Here is a 21,463-nt window from a genome sequence, read left to right on the forward strand (position 1 = left end):
TGGAAGTAGTGTATTTTTGCTGGTTTAATGAAAAATTTAAAAATTTTGCTTTTCTCTGCATATAATGTGATGGTTTAATAAGCAGTTTTAAACATAAAAAGAAAAATAGGAGCCCTTTTAAAAGGCAGCATCTTGTCCTAGTGAATCATTAGAAAATTACTAGCAAATCAGCTCATATGTAGGTAATGGAGCTTACATAAACTATGCTTATTGATAATAAGACATTTTGCATGCTATTACAGTATTTCTTCCACGACTGTCCATTTCTGTCTTTTAAATGCATCAAATACTAGGAATACTCTTGATGACAGAAACACTGACCCATGCCAATAACAGACTGTAGAACTTTGATCACTATTTATGCATTCTTAGTATTTCCATAGTAAAGCTATGCAAAGCACAATAAATATCTAAAAACTAGTAAAAATATTCAAAAGGATAAAATGCTTGAAAACACAGATTCTTTCTAACAGCTTTTGCTTTAATATGAAAATAAACTCTACAGAATGATCTGCATTAATTTATGCCATAATTTAGGAGTATCAAATTATGAAATGTAGAGACTGAAAAATACTCCCAGAACACCTATGTTACCTGTGATGAAAGAAAAATATGTACTGAAAATCACTATCAGTTATCTGCTATAATGCTTGTTTGAGAACATTTCCAGGCCTTTGTTTAGAGTAATTCTGTGGAAATAACAGAATTCAGCCTGATAAAGATCTGCTTTTTCATGACCGTAATTTAACATTTTTCTTACTCCATCTCACATACAGAATTAAGGAATTAGCACTACAGTGATCCAGACACATTGAAAGTTGTCTTCAATTCAGATATTTTACTTGTAATCTAATTAGTTAGATTTTTCAAGACTAATATATCTTTCATTCAATAAACTCGTTTGTTACATATTATCCTACACAAAGTATCAATCCGAGCATTCTTCATGCAAATAAAATAGCATAGAGCAACTAGAGCAGTCTAGATGGCACTAAATGGGGAAAATATTATTTATTATTTTCAATATGTGAAAATTACTTAAGAAAATAGATTAAAAAGAGATTAAAAGGCTTTCTTTCGAATAGCAGAAATGCAGTTGAAACCCATGCTTCAATAGATGAGTTCAAAATTAGCTCAAGTATAGGACAGCAGGTGGCACTGACAACATGCCAAGCTTAAAACAGCTGCACTGAACTGGTAGAAAATTGATCATACTACATCTGTATTACCTTTAATGTGAGGTTGTAAATGCAGAGAACATAAGCTCATCTTTCACAATACTCTGTTGGTGTAAGTGTCCCCCTCGATATTGCTTCTTACTATACTTTACTAGTGTAGTTACAGAAACAGAAGATCTTCATAGGGATGTATTATGACAGAAGATGAGCAACCAATAATTGCTGCAGAATAAATTCCATCTGCACACATGAACTAAAACTCTTTCCCTTGAAAACAATTAACACAAGGAAAGTTTGCCCACATTACTGGTAGAATCCACCTCACTGGAACTATCCAGGCTTGACAGGGCTCTGATTGAGATAACTCAGTCTGTGGCACTGCCTTTAATTAGGGACTGGAACAGAAGATCCCCAAAAGTTCTTTCCAACCTGGATTGCTCTGTGACTCAGTGGTTAGGCCACACAACCCAGTACCATGCTGAGAAGCTTAGACACTACTCCAAGCCTGCTGTAACATATACATGGGCAGTAAAACACACTTAGCAGACAATACTGCAGCTTGGAATTAACATGTTGCTAGCAGGAAAAATTATTCAGCTTTTTATAACTACCAGCTCCAGAGCCAGCTTAGTAGGTGTTGCTTTAAACTTGCCAGCGGTTCTGTGGTGTTGATGACACTTTGTGCTTTGCATGTCATTCAGCCACAGTAAAGAGGAGTAAAGCAAAGTCATTCTTTATACAGGCCACAGAGAAACTAACCTGAAGGCCACAGTCAACATGCAAGCAGAAATTTGATGCTACTATTTAATACCTACATTTTCTAACCCAAGAAGGACCAAGAGCGGGATTGTTGTCATTCCTCCTTGGATCCACTCTTCCAGGGAAACAGTGCCATCGTGATCATAGTCAATTTCTTCCATCATTTCATGAAGAATCTACAATTTAATGAAAAATCTCATAAGTTCTAATTTATTATTACTATATTCTAATACAAGAACTTGCTAGGACATGTGCAGATCTCCAATTCTCTCATACAAAAAATAAGAAAAATATTACTTGCATGGTAGCTGTAGTCAAACGAGCATGGACAGTTCAGAAAATAAAGTCCCATACTCACATTTACATTTTTTTAACACCTAAATGTCCCAAACCAACTTGTGTCCTTTGTGCACTCACTCTTAAGAAATTTCAGAGACAAACCAGTTAGGTTAAGGAAGTTAATTATTACATTCATTGAACATTTCATAGATCAGATTTAAACAGCAAAATACCAGTAACAGTGCTAATTCACAATGCTACTTCATAGTGGAACACAGGCTTTTCTTATTTCTACCATACTCACCCATGGAAATCCACGTGGATATGAAATATCACAAAATTATGATAGCTGTTTCTAGCAAGATTAAAAAATTGTGGTAACTGGATACATACCGGGCTTAATTCAGTAATATCCCATTCAAGGTATTCTGCAACATGCATCATTTGAGCAATGATATTTTCCAGCTCCTAGAGATGAATGAAAATGCATGATACTTAATGCAAGTTTAAAAGAAAAGTTCTACTGCAAGAAACTAGTAAGTCAACTGTATTGCACTCAGTGACACTATTTCATCAACATCCCTGATGAAATGCTCTTTTCACTGGAAGCTGTATTGTCAAGTGAATTTGTTTACTAGCAAAAGGTTCTGCACAGACCACAAAGCATTCAGGGAGGCAAAATACAGCCCCCCATAATCAAAGTAATTGAAAGTAGTCAGAGATTCTCCCTTCCTAGTTATCTTTCAAGCACCTATGTTTTCACGATCCAATTTCCAGCCTGTGAAAAGATCATGTAATGATATTTAAATTCCATCACTCTAATCTGAGTGATGGAAAAATCACTAAAAAAACAATTAAAATTACTAAAACTATTTTTACAGTAATTATATAAATCACAAATTTCTAACAGCAATAAGGCATAGAGTGGATTCTGTAAACTACTACAGATTTATTTTCTTACCACTATAGTATTGCCTTGATCATGTATCATTAGGGCTCTTCTATAATTATATATACGCTTTTGCTTTGTAAACATGCTCAAATGCTTATCTAGGACCATTCTAAATTCTCATTTGTATCCAGGCATCTAACCCAACGTGATATTGCCTAATATTATGGTGCCATATTTATTTTACATCCATATATAATTTTGCTTCCCTATTTCCCTACAACTTATAGGAATCACTTCCTCTTCCTTACCAATCCATTCTATGCTGTCTTCCTTCCAGAATATACAAAAGAACATGGGGAAAAAACCCAAAAAAAAAAAAAGAACACTGCTAATAAAACACTTGTTTCTGTTAGGTATCAGAAAAAAATAGTTACATCTTTTAAAATTATTTCCATATCTCTGACTTTTCTTCAAACATTTGGTTGGCCTACTCCTCAAAACTTTGCCCTTAATATTGTTCCTCCATTCTTCATAATACCATGGAAGTTGTGAAATCTCTCCATATAAATCCACTGTGTGACTCTCATACTTCACCTTTTTAATGAAATCTTTAAAAATGGTGCTTTCATACACATCTCCCAGCAGCATACCAGAATTACTGGAATCATATTAATGTGTCCCCTACAGTAGTATCATTAAAACTCAGAAGACTATCGAACAGAACTCCATGACAGCAGTGTCAGCAACTGAAAATTTATATGGTTGTAGAAGCAGCATTTCTCATTGGAAAAGAAAACTCAGGCATTAATTTTCAAATGAATTCATTTTTATTGACTATATTTTATACTGCCTCTAATAATTCAGGATAAATATAAATTTGATTAGAACTAATGTAGTTTTGTATAGTTTTGCCATGCTGACATACTCTTACAATGCAGTACATAAAAAACATTACCGAACTATCCAGGTATCCATTCCCATCTGTATCATACAAGCGAAACATAACTGAAAAGAAAACAAAGAGAGAAGGAAGCTCAATTAGAAAACACAACAAATACATCTCTTTTTCATAAAAAAAACCAACCCCAAACCAAATACAAAACAACTAAGCCTGAGTTTCAAAGAAAGGACAAATATTAACATTTTTGTTTAATGACCAGATTAGCTATAGACCCTCCAAATAAGCTGCATTATGCGAAAGGTTCACTCAGCAAACTACCCTGCCACAGTGCCTCCAACAAGACATCCTAGCCAGAGATGCACCTTTTCCACACCATCACCCTAACAGCTAACTTGGTGTGTGAATTTGATTTTGCTTCCCAATAGAGAGGATCTGTCTTCATGAGAACTACCAAAAGGCCCTTCTCTGTGATCTCACCAAATATAGGGTAACACACAATTGGTCACAAATGTTGGTAAACCTGCCTAAGGTACAATGCTACTCTCCCTTGGCTGCAGCTTTCATTATTCAACAGTGGTTGCTCTAGAAACTCTTTTCTGACCACCTAAATGAAACACAGGATTAATATTTTAAATATCTAATCATCCAAGTCCAACAATAAACATTCATCACGAAGTGCTGGCATGACTTCTTCCAGGACCACACTTGCTTCATCAGCCTCAAAATGTACTCCAAACATGCTGGGGAACCACATGGACAAAAAGGTATATTTTGGCAATACCCAGAAAAAAATATATGCTTTCAAGATTGTATCATGACTTGATGCCAGCCAAAAGCAGGATTACATGTGCCATTACCAAGATATTTGGAAGCAGCAAACCATAAAGCTTTCAAAGGAATATTGATGGAAGACTAAAAAGAAGTCCAAAAGCCTAAAAATACCCCACTCTTTGTCCCTACTTTCAGGACAGTTAGTCAAAACTCTGAAATCCAAATACCCACCATGCTCCTCAAAAGCACCATTTTTTTTTACCCCTACACCTATTTTTTAGGGACGAAGATGTCCGCCCATTTAGCGGTGGTTCCAGGACAATGTAATGCTTTCATCAACAGCAGAACACAAGTAATCTGTTTCCAATCAGATGTCTCTGGAAATGTAACATACAACCTATTTAACACTGAGGAATCCTACCACACTGGATCCACAGCAGATGCTGCTACCGTCCAGAAAATTGAAAAAACAAAGCTTACCATAATTTTCAGGAAAAAAATATAATGAGAAGTAAGAAGAAAGTATTAGCAATTAGACAGTAAAGTTCAGAAAGAATTTGATCATTTTTGGACTTACAGAAAAACTGTTATATGTACAGGTTTGTTTCACTTATATCCTCCATCTTGGGAATGAGTGGATCATCTAACTGTGTGGAAAAAAGTTAAGCTCTATACCTCTCTACCACTTCAGCAATTTTTGCCACTACCTTGCACTGCTCTTCAGAGCTGTAATACAAGATTGATTATATTTACAGCAGTACACTATTTCACGCCACAAAGGCCCATGATTCATTAGTTACAGGTTAGGAAGACCTATAAAATATCCTTCTTTCCCTAGAGTTATCACAGCAAAATTGTTTCGGTGTAAAACAAGTTAATGTCAAAAGCCACCAGAGATTGGTACTGCCCCTGCTAGTACACCTTCCACCAAAGCTTCTCAGAGCTTGACAGCTAATATTGTCTGGCAAAGGTACCATTAGGCATTCACAGTTTCCACGGGGATGAATCAGTGAATCACTCAACAATAAAGATAAAATTATTTGGCTCTCCTTCCTCCTCCTCTGTGATTCTTAGACAGTAGTTGAGATAATGTTTTACAGCAAGTTTTAGCACTTCCGTGACCTTTACCCACTCCAGAGCAGTAGTGCTTACAACTTTTTTTTTCCTTTAAAATGAATCAGTATTTCTAATCAGTCGTTTAAAACCAGACATTAGTGTAATTATAACTGTTTCACCTTTGTCAAAATAAAGTCCTTCCAATTACATAGGCATAGGGTAGCAAAAAGGCTCAATCTGTGCTCTTGGCTAGATTCTGAAAACTATGCTACTGGTGGGGCATGCAATCTCTTCTCTATTCATACACTGCTAAATATTCATGTTCTTGATTTACACATTCTAGGAGAAAAAAAACCAAAACCAAACCAACAACAAAATGATAAAAACAACCAAGAAGAAGTTCTGATGAAAATTCCAGAGCCCAAGTCAAATTTTTCTATTTCTTTTCCCATCCCCTTACCTGATTAGAATGACTGTGCACTCAATTTCTATTTCTAGATGGCAATTTAACCTTAAAACATAAGATATGTCCTCTCAGTGTATCTCTGTGAGGAATGCTTGGGATTTTCTTATATTCAGGTCATACATAGATTATGAATAATAGATACACTGAGCATGCCAAACAGGTGAAGTTCACACTATGCAAGACCTCTCTACACTCTTAATAGGTTAGAAAATCCATTTATCTTCTGGAATATTTATAAATCTCTGAAAATCTGTAGATCATATAGATCCAAAGATGAAACTCTTAGTGCAGTTTATCCTCCAGCCTACATCAAATTTTAATTGAAAGCATCACTTTCATGTTCTGCATGTCCTGAATTGAATTTTCACACACTCAGTTATGACTCATTTTTTCCAAATTTTGTTATCTGGAAAAAAAAAAAGAAAAGAAAATTGCTTTTTTCCCTTTGTTGCTACAAACTTATAATTTACATTACAGCCATCGGACCTACTGCTTTCAAATCTGGAGAGAGACCATTAATTTATAATGAGAATTTAACTGAAATCAAGGGAAAAGTTTGCATACAATGTGCAGTATAACCTGAAATTTAGACACTAAAAAGTGAAAATACTTATGTATTTCAACTCGGTTGAAAAAGAGGAACTTTGTCAACTCTGTATGACAAAGAGGAAAATAAACCCTTTAAACAACTATGCCCAGAATTATATGTAACAAATACAACTGACCTTGAATACACAAAATATTTAAGTACCATACACATATTAGGTCTCTTGCTCTTAAATCACATATCGCAGTCTTTTGCCCATGCAGCTCCCTTTGCAGGAAGCTCATGGAAAATCCCCATACTGTAATTATCATTGCTCCTCTGTCTCTCCTCCTTTCCACTGTACCAGCTCCTGACAGCAGGGGAGGCAAGTGATCTCTATTTCATGCCGTGGTTTGTGCATCGAGCTCCTCAGAGCTCCGCTAAGGCTGGCATAACTTGACACCGTGCAGCAGTTACTACACTGTAAGTTAAATTCAGTCCTTGGATCTGTGTTTCTGTGTCTGTGTTCTGAATGTGCATTCACACTTACATTCTCATATTTTACTCATGTGATACCAAAACAGTATTACCAAATCTGGGGGATTTGCTGCGACCTTGAAGTACAAAGTTGCCACAGTACACTAGCTACAGGTTAACAAAACATCAAGATACTTCAGCAGCATGTAACCTTGTAATGAATTCATTATTTTGGCATAAGCAGAATACTGTTTCCACATCCTAATGTACTGAACATTTACTTTGCATATAAGAGCCTGATTCCACAAATCTTTAATGAACAGACCAGTTATGTATATTGAAGCATACTTCTCCTCAATAAGGACTATATGATTGGTCTGACTGTTTAGCCACATGAGAAACTGACTTCTAAAACTCCACAATAAGGAAACAAGTTTTCTTCTTTTTTCCTCCAATTTATAGAACAAACTCACAGGGTTGTCTTTTTGATTTTTTAAACAGGTAGTAGTGTTGCATTTTAATGACCCAGGCCCCTAATTAAAAAAAAACCAAACAAACAAGCAAAACAACCAAACAAGAATTTCTACCTTCCTGTGTCAAACACTCCTTCCCAATAGTGATGCAGACTTAGATCATTCTTGGCTTTTCACATTCAATACCATTATAGAGCCCACAGCCTATATTAGCAACTATTCTTTGTTTGGATTAGGATGTTTAGTAGCAGTTATTCACCCCACCTATGGATCTCTAAGTAAACATATGGTTTGTCTGTTTTTCTCAGATCTGATACTAAACAAGACATGACAGTATAGAGAGCATTACTGTAACTACAGAACGTACAATCCTTACTCCTCATTTTAGCAAATGCTAGATAGAACAAATTTCATTTAAAATCTCACCATTAGCAAGAATAAAAAATCATTTCTGCAATAAGGGTCACCTGGAACCATATTTTTATAATCCATCTGCTCAAAACTGGTTCTTAAATTCAGAAACAAAATATCTGATGGCTAACAGAAATAAATATTTAAAATTAAAAAAGAACATACATTCTAGCTTGTCTTCAGGTCTTCCTCTTTCTAGCAGTGACAAATAGCAAACAATATCCTTCAGCTGGATCATGTCTGGCAAATGTGAGTTGGCAGGAGTAGGAGGTCTGGATGTAGAGGTACCCTTGTTAAGTCTCAGACCTGGAAACAACCCATAGCCTTTGTTAGTCTGAACACACGATACAAGCAGAAAATGAAAACGGAAATTTTCCATGCATTCATCTTTGTTTTATCTGAATCACAGGTTACTTCTTAATTTAAAGATAAAGTTTTAAACAGTTCATTTTCATAGTTTATTCATCAAAAGTAGAATTAAAATAAACTATCCAAAAAATCCCTCCCACCCAATTAAGGGAATGGCATAAACTTTTTTTTTTATTTGTGCTGATCTGATATCATTTGACTACAAAACAATTTGGTGAATATTTTTGTTCCACCATACTAGATCCTAAGTATTAAAAACAATCCCTGCCCAAGTCTGCATCCACTTTCTTGTGCTTGTAAAAGCTTCATCTAATTTATAGATTAACAACAACTACACTATTGAAGATGTTTTAGTGTCAATGAAAACTCTACCAATACCCAAGTGAATTGTTATCCCAAAAACACAGCCAGATGTGTGTCAGTGCAGCACATATTTAAAACACAGAAGTCTCAGTGACAGACTACTGAGAAAATAAATTTAGAATTTAAATAATAGTCATAACAATTGCTCAGACATTGTGATTAATAACAGTTCCAGTGTACCACTTGGAATTAAAGTTTCAAAATTGCCAAACTTTTTATTTCAGTACAACATTAGTATCTGCAGGACCAAAATGAGGGAAAATGGAAAGGACAGCAGAACACAGAGAAAGGAGTAAGAAAACTTTCTTTACAAGGTTGCTACATTTCTCACTGACTGAGAGTTGTCCCCTCTCTCCCTAAATTTAGCTTAAAAAACTTCATTGCAATCCAGATACATCTTCAAAAGCCTACATTTTATAAGGTATGCCTGCATGTTATGAGATACACATGTTAAAACAATAAAATAAGGTAAAAAAGAGCAAATTGGTGTGCAACAACATATTTTGGAATTAATTTCATTTTCATGGTTTCAGCAAACAATAAACACTAAAAGTAAATATTAAAGGAACAAAAATATTTAATAAGTCAATGTTTTGTTTGATGAGTTTTCATATCAGTTAAATGTCATTAAAATTAAGACACTGCAATATTTTATTCAGTTAAATGTTAGCTTTAATCACACAACTTACAGAAATAGTTTATATTGTGGTCTTACGCAAATCATACTCACAGAATAAAAAGGATTATAAAACCTGGGATAACTCTTCTCAAAAATAAATAGTGCTGAAATTCAAATGAAAATAAATAAAAATTTTAAGGTACCTTTTAACCTATCAGCTGCAAGATACAGGCTAAATTATTACTTTCTAATCAGAAGTGGGAAGGTCTGGCTGCAATGCACTGACTTACAGATGAGTTCCAGTCCTGCTGCTTACCTGGCATCTGTTTCCATCTCTCTTCAGACACCTTAACTGAAAATACAGTTGATAAACAGACATGAGTAGATCAAAAGAGACTAAGTGTAAAACAAGCACATACCTGACGGACTGATGAACCCTGCTACTCTCCTTGTCATTTCTCTAGCTCTCACTTACCCCTCCATTTCAGACAAAGTTATTTTCCAGTACAGTCAAGCTTTTTTCTTCACTATTGGTAACATTTAAAAATTAATAGGTACCCAAAACCAAGTGTTGCCATAGTTTCCATTTGCACATCAAAATGTACCAATACACAGGTTTTTTCCCCTTAAAATTTACAAATTATCAGGATCTAACATTTCATTTAAACCATGAAATTTAATTACAACATAAACCCAGTCAGTATATTCTCAAGCTCAAACAATTCTTGCACAAGGTGAACTGGACTGCCTCTCTGAATATGTTTTGGATGTAACAATTTATCAAATGGTCCTTCTGGCATTATGCTAAAAATATGGAAGCTTCCTAAACTGGTATTACATTATATTATCTCTAAAGTACTTAGTAACAGAAAAAAATTAAAAACTCTTGACAAACTTGTGTAGGAGAAAAATATTTTAGGAGGCAACATCACAGTAAGAAACTTAACATACAGTTGAAACAACAACAGTAACAGCACTATCCTTAATAATGATCTTACAATAATTATCATTCTTATATTTTTACCACACATAGGAATAAAATATGTCAAAGAGAACTACAGTGAAAGTGAAGAAAGCTAAGTACAGCTTATACAGGGCAGAATTTAGCTGTATCCTCTGAAATCAAAATCAAAATCACTTTTGGTGATATACTAACACTTACCCAACATTTAACATATTGGCAGCTGCTAAGTGTGCAGGATTAATAACAACAGAATCACACCTAGACAGTTAAGAACAACAGCAGCAACTGGCACAGAGATGGCTGAGCACCAGCAGGAGCCTCCTGCATGAAGCTTGAAGATTTTTAAGTGATTGCACAGGAGAGTAGGCAACAAGAACATGTAACCATAGCAATTTGATTAGCATGAACATGACAAAAAATGTCCACTTGGTGTCTCAGCTGCATCATTATTGTGAGTTAAAAAGACGAAACCATTTAATTTCCATTCCTTTTCACAGTATTTCCTATCATGGTTGAGTTAGTTTTTCTAATTTCACAAATACCAGAAACAAAATCCCTCAACACATAGTTAAGAATTCCACATATTTACAGCTATTAGAAGTAAAACAGCAGGGTGAGGGACCCTTTAGGTTCTTTAAGTACTGCTTTTATTACTTACCCCCAGAAAGGTGCTGTGGTTTGTTTTTAATTAATGGGCTGCAGTGAGAGATTTTGTTCCTAAATGATGTAAAAAGGTGTTCAATGAAATCATCTGGTAACTCTGCCTCCAGAAAAGTCTTCATGAACAGCTTGAACCCCTCTAAATCAATTGTCTGCAGTGAAGGGGAAGTAACAAAGAAAAAAAATTGTAAAAAAAAGCAAATCACACTAATTCATCAAATAATATTCTGTTGACAAAAGCTTTGGACTGTTTTTGAATATACTGATTTCTGAAGATCAGACTGGTATACCTATTCTTGGAAGTGATTATTGAATTAAGTATTACTTTGAAAATTCACAGCATTGCTATAATACCTCAGAGCACTGTGCAAAACAGCCCAGAGTAAATTCAGAGCACTTCTATCGGGACCCTGAAATCAAGTTCCATGCTCTCAAATGTCTTGATTAGCATCAAGGCGCCTACAGAGCTCCTAGGGATGTACTTAGCATGTCTTTAGCTTTTCCTATAATTAGGCAGACAAAAAGCAGGGGATTTGCTGATGCCTAATTCAGGGAATTGAAGGCCTCCTGTCTTTTCCTATGTGGCAACATGCTTTGCTGGTGTTTGTCAGAGATACTAATCACCCTGTCTCAAATAGGTTCAAATGAGAGTGCTCAGACACACAGTATTACTTAGAGGGGAAAAAACAAAAGTTGCCGATCCAGAACATTTGTCATTTAGCTTAATTTGGATTTGCTTTTGCCAGCGAGGTAAGAGCTAAATAATAAAACTCGTATGATGATTTTTTTCTGTTAAAACAGCATTGTCAGTTTTAAGCAATAAAGTGAGTCATAGATTTTCTCAAGTTGGAAGGAGTACATAACAAGCATTGAGTTCAACTCCCTGCTCCTCACAGGACTACCTGAAACTAAACCATATGACTAAGAGCATCATCCAGATGCTCCCTGACCTCTGATGGGCTTGGTGCCATGACAAAAACATGCTCTGGAAACCAGCCTCCCAGTGAAGAGCCTTTTCCTGATGCCTGATCTGAACTTCCTCTGATGCAACTTCCTTCTGTTTTTTCATGTCCTGTTGCTGGTCACCTCCCCCTCAAGGAAGGTGTAGGCTGCAATGGGATCACAGCAATGCAAGCATTATGATCCCATTTTATCCTGCTAATAGAGAATGAAGATAAAGGTATCCTGAAACATATTGACAAAACTGTGTATTTAGCATTACCTTTGTGATTGTAACTTATCAATTATTAATCTGATAAAACATAGTGTTACTTTATAGATCAAACAGAATAGCAACTTGTAATTGTTAAATAATTAAGGGATAAATCCACATGATAGCACAAAACTGACTTTGAGAAATTTCCCTATTGTTCAGGAATACTCCATATCTCCATAAAAAAGTCTAGTGCAACTCCTTTAGTTCATCACAGTGAACGTGGAAGGAGGGAAAAGGCTATCAAGAATCAGCTTGAAACCATGCCAGAAAAAAGAAAATAGAAACTGAACTTTCAAAGGACTCCCTGAATTTGGAATCTGAGTCACAGTATAAATAATTTTAGCTATTATTTTAATATAATTATAAGACTTAGGAAATTTCTCTTCCCCCAATTTCTTTGACTTTTACATTTTAATGTATTTATGAGATATTGAAAATTTATGTGCTAAATAAGGTGTTTCCCATTAAGAGCAAGATCTAACTACCAAAGAGTAATGTTTTAATGTGCATCATCATCCTTATGAGGGATCAACACCACAAATTGCAAAATCTGACTCCTCTTGTGCAAGTCATAATTACAAGGAATTCAAGATTGGCGAGAGGGTATCTCTGCTGAGCTTCTAATAGAGAACACCTCATTTGAGAAAAAAGCAGTGGAACCAATAAAACTCTCACCTCCTGAAGATAAATATAGCGGAGACTGAAAAAAAATTTTCACAATGCTCAAGATGGGTGTAAAACAGAAATAATCACCTTGGACATGGACTCATTATCTTTATCTCATCAGACAGCTTCAGCCACACTCTTACCTTGGCAAATCATACACTGTTGCATTCATGCTACAAACTTTATAGTTTTTCTCTCTAATAAAGCCACTGACATTTAATTCTGTTTATAAACTGTTTATAAACCATGAATCACAATAACAAAGGGATTTATATCAGCATCCAAGTAAATCAGTAATTAGTTACACTAATATACACTATATGAATGTATTTTTTATCTGCAAGCATAACAAATACATTAATCACTAAATCAACTGACTTTAACAATGTGAAATTGCTTTGTTAAATTGTGCATTAATGAAATGTGTCTTAGCTATCTCACTGAATCATATACACAAAAAAACAGCTAAATGAAAATGGAAAGTAAACCAAAATTATAATCCCATTTAAATTAAGGTTTATGGATGGCCATGTAAATATCTTTACACTACACTAACTTTTTCTTTATTTATCTTGTCTGTGGATTTTATGTATATTGCAAAAAAAAATTCCCTGAGTTTAGAGCCACCTTAGATTTTTTAACTGCTGCGTGAGTAGCATTGGTTCTCCAAGCTGCCAGCAGTAACTAAATCCCTAATGCTGTGGGTTTTGTTGTTTGGTTTTTTTTTTTTTTTTTACTTAATGGGTTCAGAATTATAGCAGTGTAGAGAACTTGAAAAATAAGCAAGTTTGAAATTATGTACTTCCTTCTTCCTGAAGACCCTTTCTCAAAGATGCTCAAACTTTTCAATATTTTGTAAAAATGTTCTGACTATCATTGAAGCCAATATCCTCCAACACATGTTCCAAACTGCTAGAAAATATAAGAGATACTAATGTAACACATGACTCGGCTACCATGTCCATTTATTACATTTGACATCCTGAGTTCCAGCAACCAGGGTGGCTCTGCAAAGGACCAAAGACAGAGTGTGGTTGTTCTAAAGGTTGTTTTACAGCCAGGTTTCTTCAGCTGACAGTGCTTTATCCTCTGTTCTAACATGCTCTGCGACCTGTATTCCCCCAGGAGAGCAGCACTATTCATATAACCAGAGTTCGGATGCTGTATATCCAAAAGCTTTCAAATTATAATGGAAGTTAGTCAGGAGCTGGCAAATTACTTGAATACACATCAGAAATGTTTAGAACGGCCAAAAATGCAGGTGTAAAATCACATGCTGTATGTAAAGAATGTATAAAACCAATCCTGCCTAAGGGAGATCTCTGTGTAGGGCCCTATGATTAGGTTCTTGCCTAAAACCTCCAAATCTGGGATTATAATTATAAATATAATTATATATATTATACTGCATAGCTGAAAAACATTCTAGAAGACCTAACATAATTGGTGTAGATTATCATGTTATAAATGAGCTCTAAAATGGTACAGTAATTTCTGGATATTTGTTTTTGCAAATGTATATAAAGCGAATAAGAGAACTAAGCTAGTGTACAGCAGACCTAGAAGTAGTTTGGATCATCCATCAAGCCATTTCTCTGTTCTGAAAAATTATAGCCATTTCGGTATTCTGCAATTGTTGACTATTTTTCTTTTTCCTCATGGAACTTTACCCTTCTAAAACAGGAAAATGCTGCAGCCCTTCCTTTAATTACCAGCACTTCCCCCTAACCCCAGCCACTTTTCAAATGTATTGCACAATGTTTTGGTAAGCAAAAAGACAAAAAAAAAAAGGATAGCAGAGTACAATAATCTTCCACCTTAACATGTGCCATGCTTGATCTTACTTTTAAATTTCACTGTCATTATCAAAATTTCTCAGATGAAAAGTTCAGAGAATTTTGGTATGGTTTGAAAATTATTTATGCTAATGGATTCGCAAAAATTAATTAAACAGTTCAGATCAATAACATCAGAATAATATATAAACCATAATGGTGGATGTGGTTTTCTTAAGCTTGCAGGCTAATTGCTTAATTTTCAACAGTTGCTTGCATTCCAGAAGCTCCAGCTGAATTTAAATTAATTTGAGAAAGAGGGATTTAGCATTTTCCGTGATGCTTCAAAAGTGAGGGGATGAGAGGATGTACCAAACTGACAACAATTAGCATGGCAACATTAATTAATTAATTAATTCCACTGCACAAGAGACTATCAGGGCGTAGGAAGATTATGATCACAAGTTTAGGGATTTCAGGAAAATTTTCAACATAACAGAGATAAAATAGGACACAGTTGAATCAGAAAAACATGAAAGAACTTTCAAATAATTTGGCCTAAATCTTCTGAGGGAGTCTAAAAGAAAAAAATCTGTGCACTTTTAGCTTTGACTCTAATAAAATCCTTGCCTGTAGGTCACAGAAAAATAAAGGGGTTTATACTAATCATTTAAAACCGAATTTCTATTTTTATATATCAAATTTATTCTCCAAGTTTATTGGAGGTCCTTTTCTTTTACAAAAAGAAACTTCACAAAATAAGACTTCTGTATTACTGGGTAATAAAATTTCATTTGGTAATGAAAAATTTTGGTATAACTCCAGAGAAGTGCACATTAAAAACCACCATATTTTTAGCTAATTTAAGCAAAAAAATTCATATAAAATTTATTTTATTATATTTTTAGAAGTAGTTAGTTCCTACTCATAGATTTTATCAATATTTTCAAACATCTGAATATAAGGAAAAAACCCTAAAAATTATATATTCATCTTGGAGAAAAGAAAAGGAAAAGGAATGTAAGACATGAGCAACACTGCATAAACTTAAGTTTCATCATTATTTTTAGCAAATAAAATGTGTAAACCATTTAACAATTTTCTTCTTTTCTAAATGCAAACATGGAACTGGACTCACTATGACCTAAGGCATAGAGAAATTAAAAATGTGCATCTTTTCCTACACCATAAATTGCTGGTGAAAATCAGTAACATTTCATTAACCAACAACAAAATTTCAAAATTAATCCTAGCCCTAAACTTCCAAAAAGCATTTAATCCATAAGTATTGCATTTTGTTTGTTTGTTTGTTTTTTCTAAGCTCCTTCCAATTATATAAAGAAGAAATGGACCAAAGTTTATAATGAGGTCTAAGTCACTGACTGGCCATAGGAAAGAAGGTTCTCACTAGATATGTTCACAAAAAAATAAAATAATCCTCAAAAAAAACAAAGTATGTGCTATGCCCCAAGTTCAACTGAGACCATCATTTCCTTCTGAAAGCAGAGAAAAACTGACAGATTTTTTCCTCTTGTAGGGAAAAAAAAATAATCTCCTGGTAAGGACAACTTGCCAGTGGGAATCAGCTTGGCCGATTTCCCATTTGCCTGAGGAAACTCAAACCTGTGTCTCAAAAGAGCATCCAAATATCAGGAAAGAGCTGAAGAAACACTGAAGGCAAAAATACGGTTTCTGTACATCTACAAAATTATTAAATATTTATTTGTAAAAATGTGAATGAACAAATTACTGATAAACTCCTATGAATGAGGTGATCCCAACATGTACTCACATAGATGTATCAAAAGAGAAGCCAAAATGTTTCAGCTGTTAAGGCAGTACTTCTGGACACATGGAAAAATTTAAGATGTTTACTTAGATTTTATAGAAAATAGATGATTCAAGATTTTATTTATTTTCTTTTTTAAATTGCCATACCAGAGTTGGATGCTATCTCTACTCAGAGAGGAAATAATCCATTCAAGATCTACACCTATGCTAGAAGAAACAGAACAAATATATGTATTGCATTTACATAAATAAATATTCATCCATACACATCATCACATACTAATGCTAAATGAAGCAGCAAACAGCAATTATAGATTGTTCAGTGAGGTACCTCAGTGCCTCTGGGAATGGAACATGTAATCTCACATCCTGCATGCATTTTACAATTAAATTTTTGGATGTATGCATTAGTCCAAAAGATCTAACAGTTGTGGGGTTTTAATGTTAATTCCATGAAAAGATTACCCACAAAAAAATCCATCAGTGCAAAAAACTCACTGTTACTTTCTTATAATTAAAAGCAGAAGAAGCAGTTTTCATGACAGTGAAACAAAGCAAATTAATCTGTCTTTATTTCCACATATTGTGAGAACATTCCTGTCTTGATGTCTGACTAAGCAAACAGAGAGAGATTTGCCCAGATCTGGAGTTTCAACTGAATTTTTCTTGGTAAAGAACCCATACCAAACCAGTGTGTTTTGGTGGAAATTTTTCTGAAGATTAAGGCTTATAGCAGCCTTCACTGTAGAAGGAAGATACGAATAATCAGGATTTGCTCTGCCAACTCCAATTACTTTGGAGAAAATTCCTTCATTCAAACAGCCCTTTGAGATCAGGACGAAACAGAAATTATTAGAAGAATTAGAAATTATTAGAAGAATTACCCTCATAATACTATGAAAGTTTATAGCTGAATTCTGTCATGCCTTATACATTTTTTAAAATAGGAATAAATGAAGTTAAAGCAACACTAGCTATATGGGTAAAAAGTGGCAACTGTAAAAGGCAATACCACATAGCACCTATTTTTCTTAAAATAGTAGTCTGGAAAGAGAGAGACAATGCCATTTGTGTATCTAAGGAGGTGAGTATCTAAGGAGGTGACACCTGGGCCAAGCAAGCAAAGGTGGAAATTATCAGTCTTTCTCCCAAACTTGTTTACAACCCTACCTCCATTGCAGCTTGGCTATCATGGAGGCATCACTGGGTAACTGTGTATGAGGTAGGGAAAAGGCTGGAACTGAGTTGCAGATCCCAGATTTGGAATCAGAAATTTCAACCATATCTGTAGGCAACCTACTTGGAGCAGCTGCCTGACACTCTTAAGGAAAATGATGATGGAGAAGACAAAAGGAGGTTTTTGAGTTATAAAGAATAATCTGCATTCAGTGGAAGAACTGAGGTAAGATCTAAAAGTACATCCTCAGTACTCCGTAGTTCCTTCTACCCCAGCAGATAAAAGCTCCTGGCAAACTCTTTAACAGCTCACCAAACATTCTGATATATTTACCTGTTTTTCTATAAAAATACATTTAAAAAATCAATTATGTAGAAAATTCTTTAGGCCTGGCCTTTTGTTGTCCTTCTGTATCTCAGAAAAACTCTCCTATGAAGACAGGCTGAGAGTTGGGGTTGTTCAGGAGGACAGAAAGCTCTTGGGAGACCTTAGAGCCCCTTTCAATCTCCCTAAAGGGGGCTGATAAGAAAGTTGTTGAGGGACTTTTTACAAGGGCAGGTAGGGACAGGACGAGGTGCAAGGGCTTTAAACTGAACAAGGGTAGGTTTAGGATAGGTATTAGGAAGTTATTCCTAGTGAGGATGGTGCACTGAAACAGGTTGCCCACAGAAGCTGTGGATGCCCCATCCCTGGCAGTTTTCAAGGGCTCTGAGCAACCTGGTCCAGTAGAAGGTGTCTGTGCCCATGGCAGAGGTCTTGAAACTAGATGATCTTCCTGCCCAAACTATTAGCTGATACTGTTTTTCCCTAAAGCTGAACACTAGTTTATCCTTTTTAAGATACCACACAAAATCACATGAAAGAACATCAAGCACACATAAAAAGACAAATTTGAACAAATGGTAATCACTGAACTACAAAAAAAGATTACTAAAAAAATCTTCATTTTAAAGAAGTGGAAGTCACAAAGAAACTAAAGACCTGGCAACTGATTAAATACAGTTTTCAGGATAAACTACATATTTCAAGAGAGTTTCCAGGATGACACTGATTACTCTGACAAAAGAATTCACAAATATGAAGAAACAAAACCATTAAAAATAGTGTGGGGTTTTTAGGCGCACTTTATTCATAGCTTAAAAAGTAGTCTGGAATGCTTCTAATACTTAATGGAATGCTTCTAATACTTCAATTACTGCACAAAAGACTACAAACCTGACATCAAAGCAACCACTATTTTCCATAATATCATGACCATTTGTGGATTTCTTTGCAATGTATCCAATACATCTCATAGATTTGTGATGAGATGCTTTTTACCTTACTAACATCACTAAAGATAGCATGTATCTTACTTCCCTGTCTACTCCACACCAATGGCATAAAGCAAAGCTCTTGCTTCCCACACTTCAATTTCTTTTGAATCCCAGATAGGCAGAATATGAGGGACTCCAAGGAAAAACAAATGTGCATCAGTCTATGCTTAATATGCTTTAAAACACCTCTAATTACTATGATAAGAGTTCTGTTTCTTCTTAAGCACTCACTGATAAGTACATTACACTAATTTAGTGCTACTTCCCAGAGGGTGAGTCTCAGTCTCAGGAAGAACAGGAATTGAAGGCCTGGTTTCCAAATAGCAGTTACAATTTTGCTTGGCAAAATAGCAAAAAAAATCAGGTTTCTTCTAGCTTTGTATCACACATATATAGACCAACACTCAGCTAAAGCCACAGGTCTTTAACTCCTGAGTATGGCTACAACATATTATGGAGATGCCTTAAAATGCCTGATTGTGTCCCAAGCAGCAGAATGGCTCCTAACACCCTGAGCAACTCAGAAGAAGCTGAACTCCATCTACAAACACTGTCTGTATTTGATTTTGTCCTTTCTCCTAGAGCAGTTAAGCTGCTCAATTTTGTAACTTGCTTTTCCGCTTTACTGATGGTTAACACAGATATGTAAGATTAAGAAAGATCCAAGTATTCATATTGAAGATTTATGCATTTATATGTATGTTCTGTGCCAACACACAGAACACTACACGGTATAGACATCAAAAGTCAGTAAATGCCAATATGGAGAATACAGAAAACATGGTTCCTCAGTGAAAAACAAGATATATACAAGGAAAATTTTGCATCTTTTTACATAGAAGTTTTTTAACTTTGCTATGTAGTATTTTAACTCCTACCACACTAATACATTTGAAGTGAACCAATAATTTATTAAGATAATGGAAGCTTTTGACTCAAGATCTATCCTAAACACTGCAACAGAGGAGGTCTAACTGCCTCCTATATTTTCCTAACTAGCATAAGTACAACAATCAGTTCTTCTGGATGATATGTTGAAAGAAGGGAGAGAAGCTGTATCACTACTTTCTTTCTTTCTCCTCACAAGACACCAAAAATTTAATAGTCTCTTGACAAAAGAGTTGCCATTGTGGATGGAGCAGGGCAGGGAGGGGTCGAATAATACTCCTTTTATTCCTCCCCACCACACTGGCCACATAAATGGGAACAAGACATGATCTAGTGTTTGAAATTAATCTCCACCCATAAATTCTTTTCAAATACCACATTCCTTTAGGTCTTTTATTCTTTTAGATTTGTACAAAATATTTCAGCATAAGCCACTATTCTCAGCATCCTGAAAAACAGAATGTAAGAGAAAGAAGAAAAAAAGATAAATAATTGATTTCAAGAGATTTCCATGACATACGGTTTTCATTTATTAAAAAGAACATTTCACACGTAAGAGAAAGAGAATCATGTTGAAATGTAGTTTTCAATTGATTACTTTTAAAACTCTGTTGTCTGATCTCCAAATGGTGCCAAAAATATAATCAGCTTTCATCTACTGACAGTAATTGCTCTGGGTTATTTTTTGGGATTGCATAAGTTCCTTTAACTGATTATTTCTTTGTAAACTACTTACTTAAAAAAAACCCAATATGTGAAAAATGAACTGCTGACTAAGAGGAGATATTACAGGGCCTTGATTCACACATTGTGCTATGACAACACTGGCAAACACTGATGTGAGTGCATTAGTGACAATGATGTGATTAGCTGTGAATACCAGTGCTAAAGCATTCCCACAAAAGTCAAAGTCTTGAAGATTCATTGATTATCACATGTCAAAACCTGACATTGCCAAAAGATGTGAAAAAAAAAGTGGAGAGACTATATACACAGGATTAACAAGCTAAAACCCATGAGTCACATGAGAATGACTAAGTTCATGGTGTTGAAAATGTATTTTAAATATTCATTCAAATTAAATTTCCAATTTCTCATGAAGACTTGCTTTGGGCATCAGGGTTAAATTCAGTTTAAATTCAAAGCCCTTATAATTTTCTGATCTAAGCATTCAATTTAATACAGTTTTTACATAATTAATTTTGAAAATTCTGTTAACTAAATAAAACTATTTCTTAGCTATATCAGCATTCAAATTAATATGTACATGTATGAATGTTTAAAAAAAAAATTAAAACCCACATGCTCTCACGGCCTGCTCCTACCAAATACTCCATATGGACAAATAATATTTGGATATTACCAATACACAGACATAAATTACTGCCAAAATTTTCCCCCAGCTCTTCAAAGAAGCAAGCTTAACAAAACATCTAAAATGGAAATGGGAAAACTCCATTTTTATGCAAT

General features: G+C 34.8%; 1 protein-coding gene across 4 annotated transcripts in view; it reads right to left on the minus strand.

The window, feature by feature from the left end:
- Nucleotides 1-21,463, minus strand: part of DGKB (diacylglycerol kinase beta) — a 329,155-nt gene that overhangs the window by 240,201 nt on the left and 67,491 nt on the right. For all 4 annotated transcript variants that reach the window (XM_058820489.1, XM_058820474.1, XM_058820483.1 and 1 more), the window contains 6 exons: nucleotides 11,163-11,316; nucleotides 9,857-9,892; nucleotides 8,355-8,495; nucleotides 4,064-4,113; nucleotides 2,610-2,684; nucleotides 1,994-2,113 (listed from right to left, as the gene is read on the minus strand). In XM_058820489.1, the coding sequence (XP_058676472.1) occupies nucleotides 1,994-2,113; nucleotides 2,610-2,684; nucleotides 4,064-4,113; nucleotides 8,355-8,495; nucleotides 9,857-9,892; nucleotides 11,163-11,316 (576 nt within the window). The remainder of the gene's footprint in view (nucleotides 1-1,993; nucleotides 2,114-2,609; nucleotides 2,685-4,063; nucleotides 4,114-8,354; nucleotides 8,496-9,856; nucleotides 9,893-11,162; nucleotides 11,317-21,463) is intronic.

This window comes from Ammospiza caudacuta, chromosome 1, assembly GCF_027887145.1.
Source record: "Ammospiza caudacuta isolate bAmmCau1 chromosome 1, bAmmCau1.pri, whole genome shotgun sequence".
In the NCBI taxonomy this organism is placed as follows: Eukaryota; Metazoa; Chordata; class Aves; order Passeriformes; family Passerellidae; genus Ammospiza; species Ammospiza caudacuta.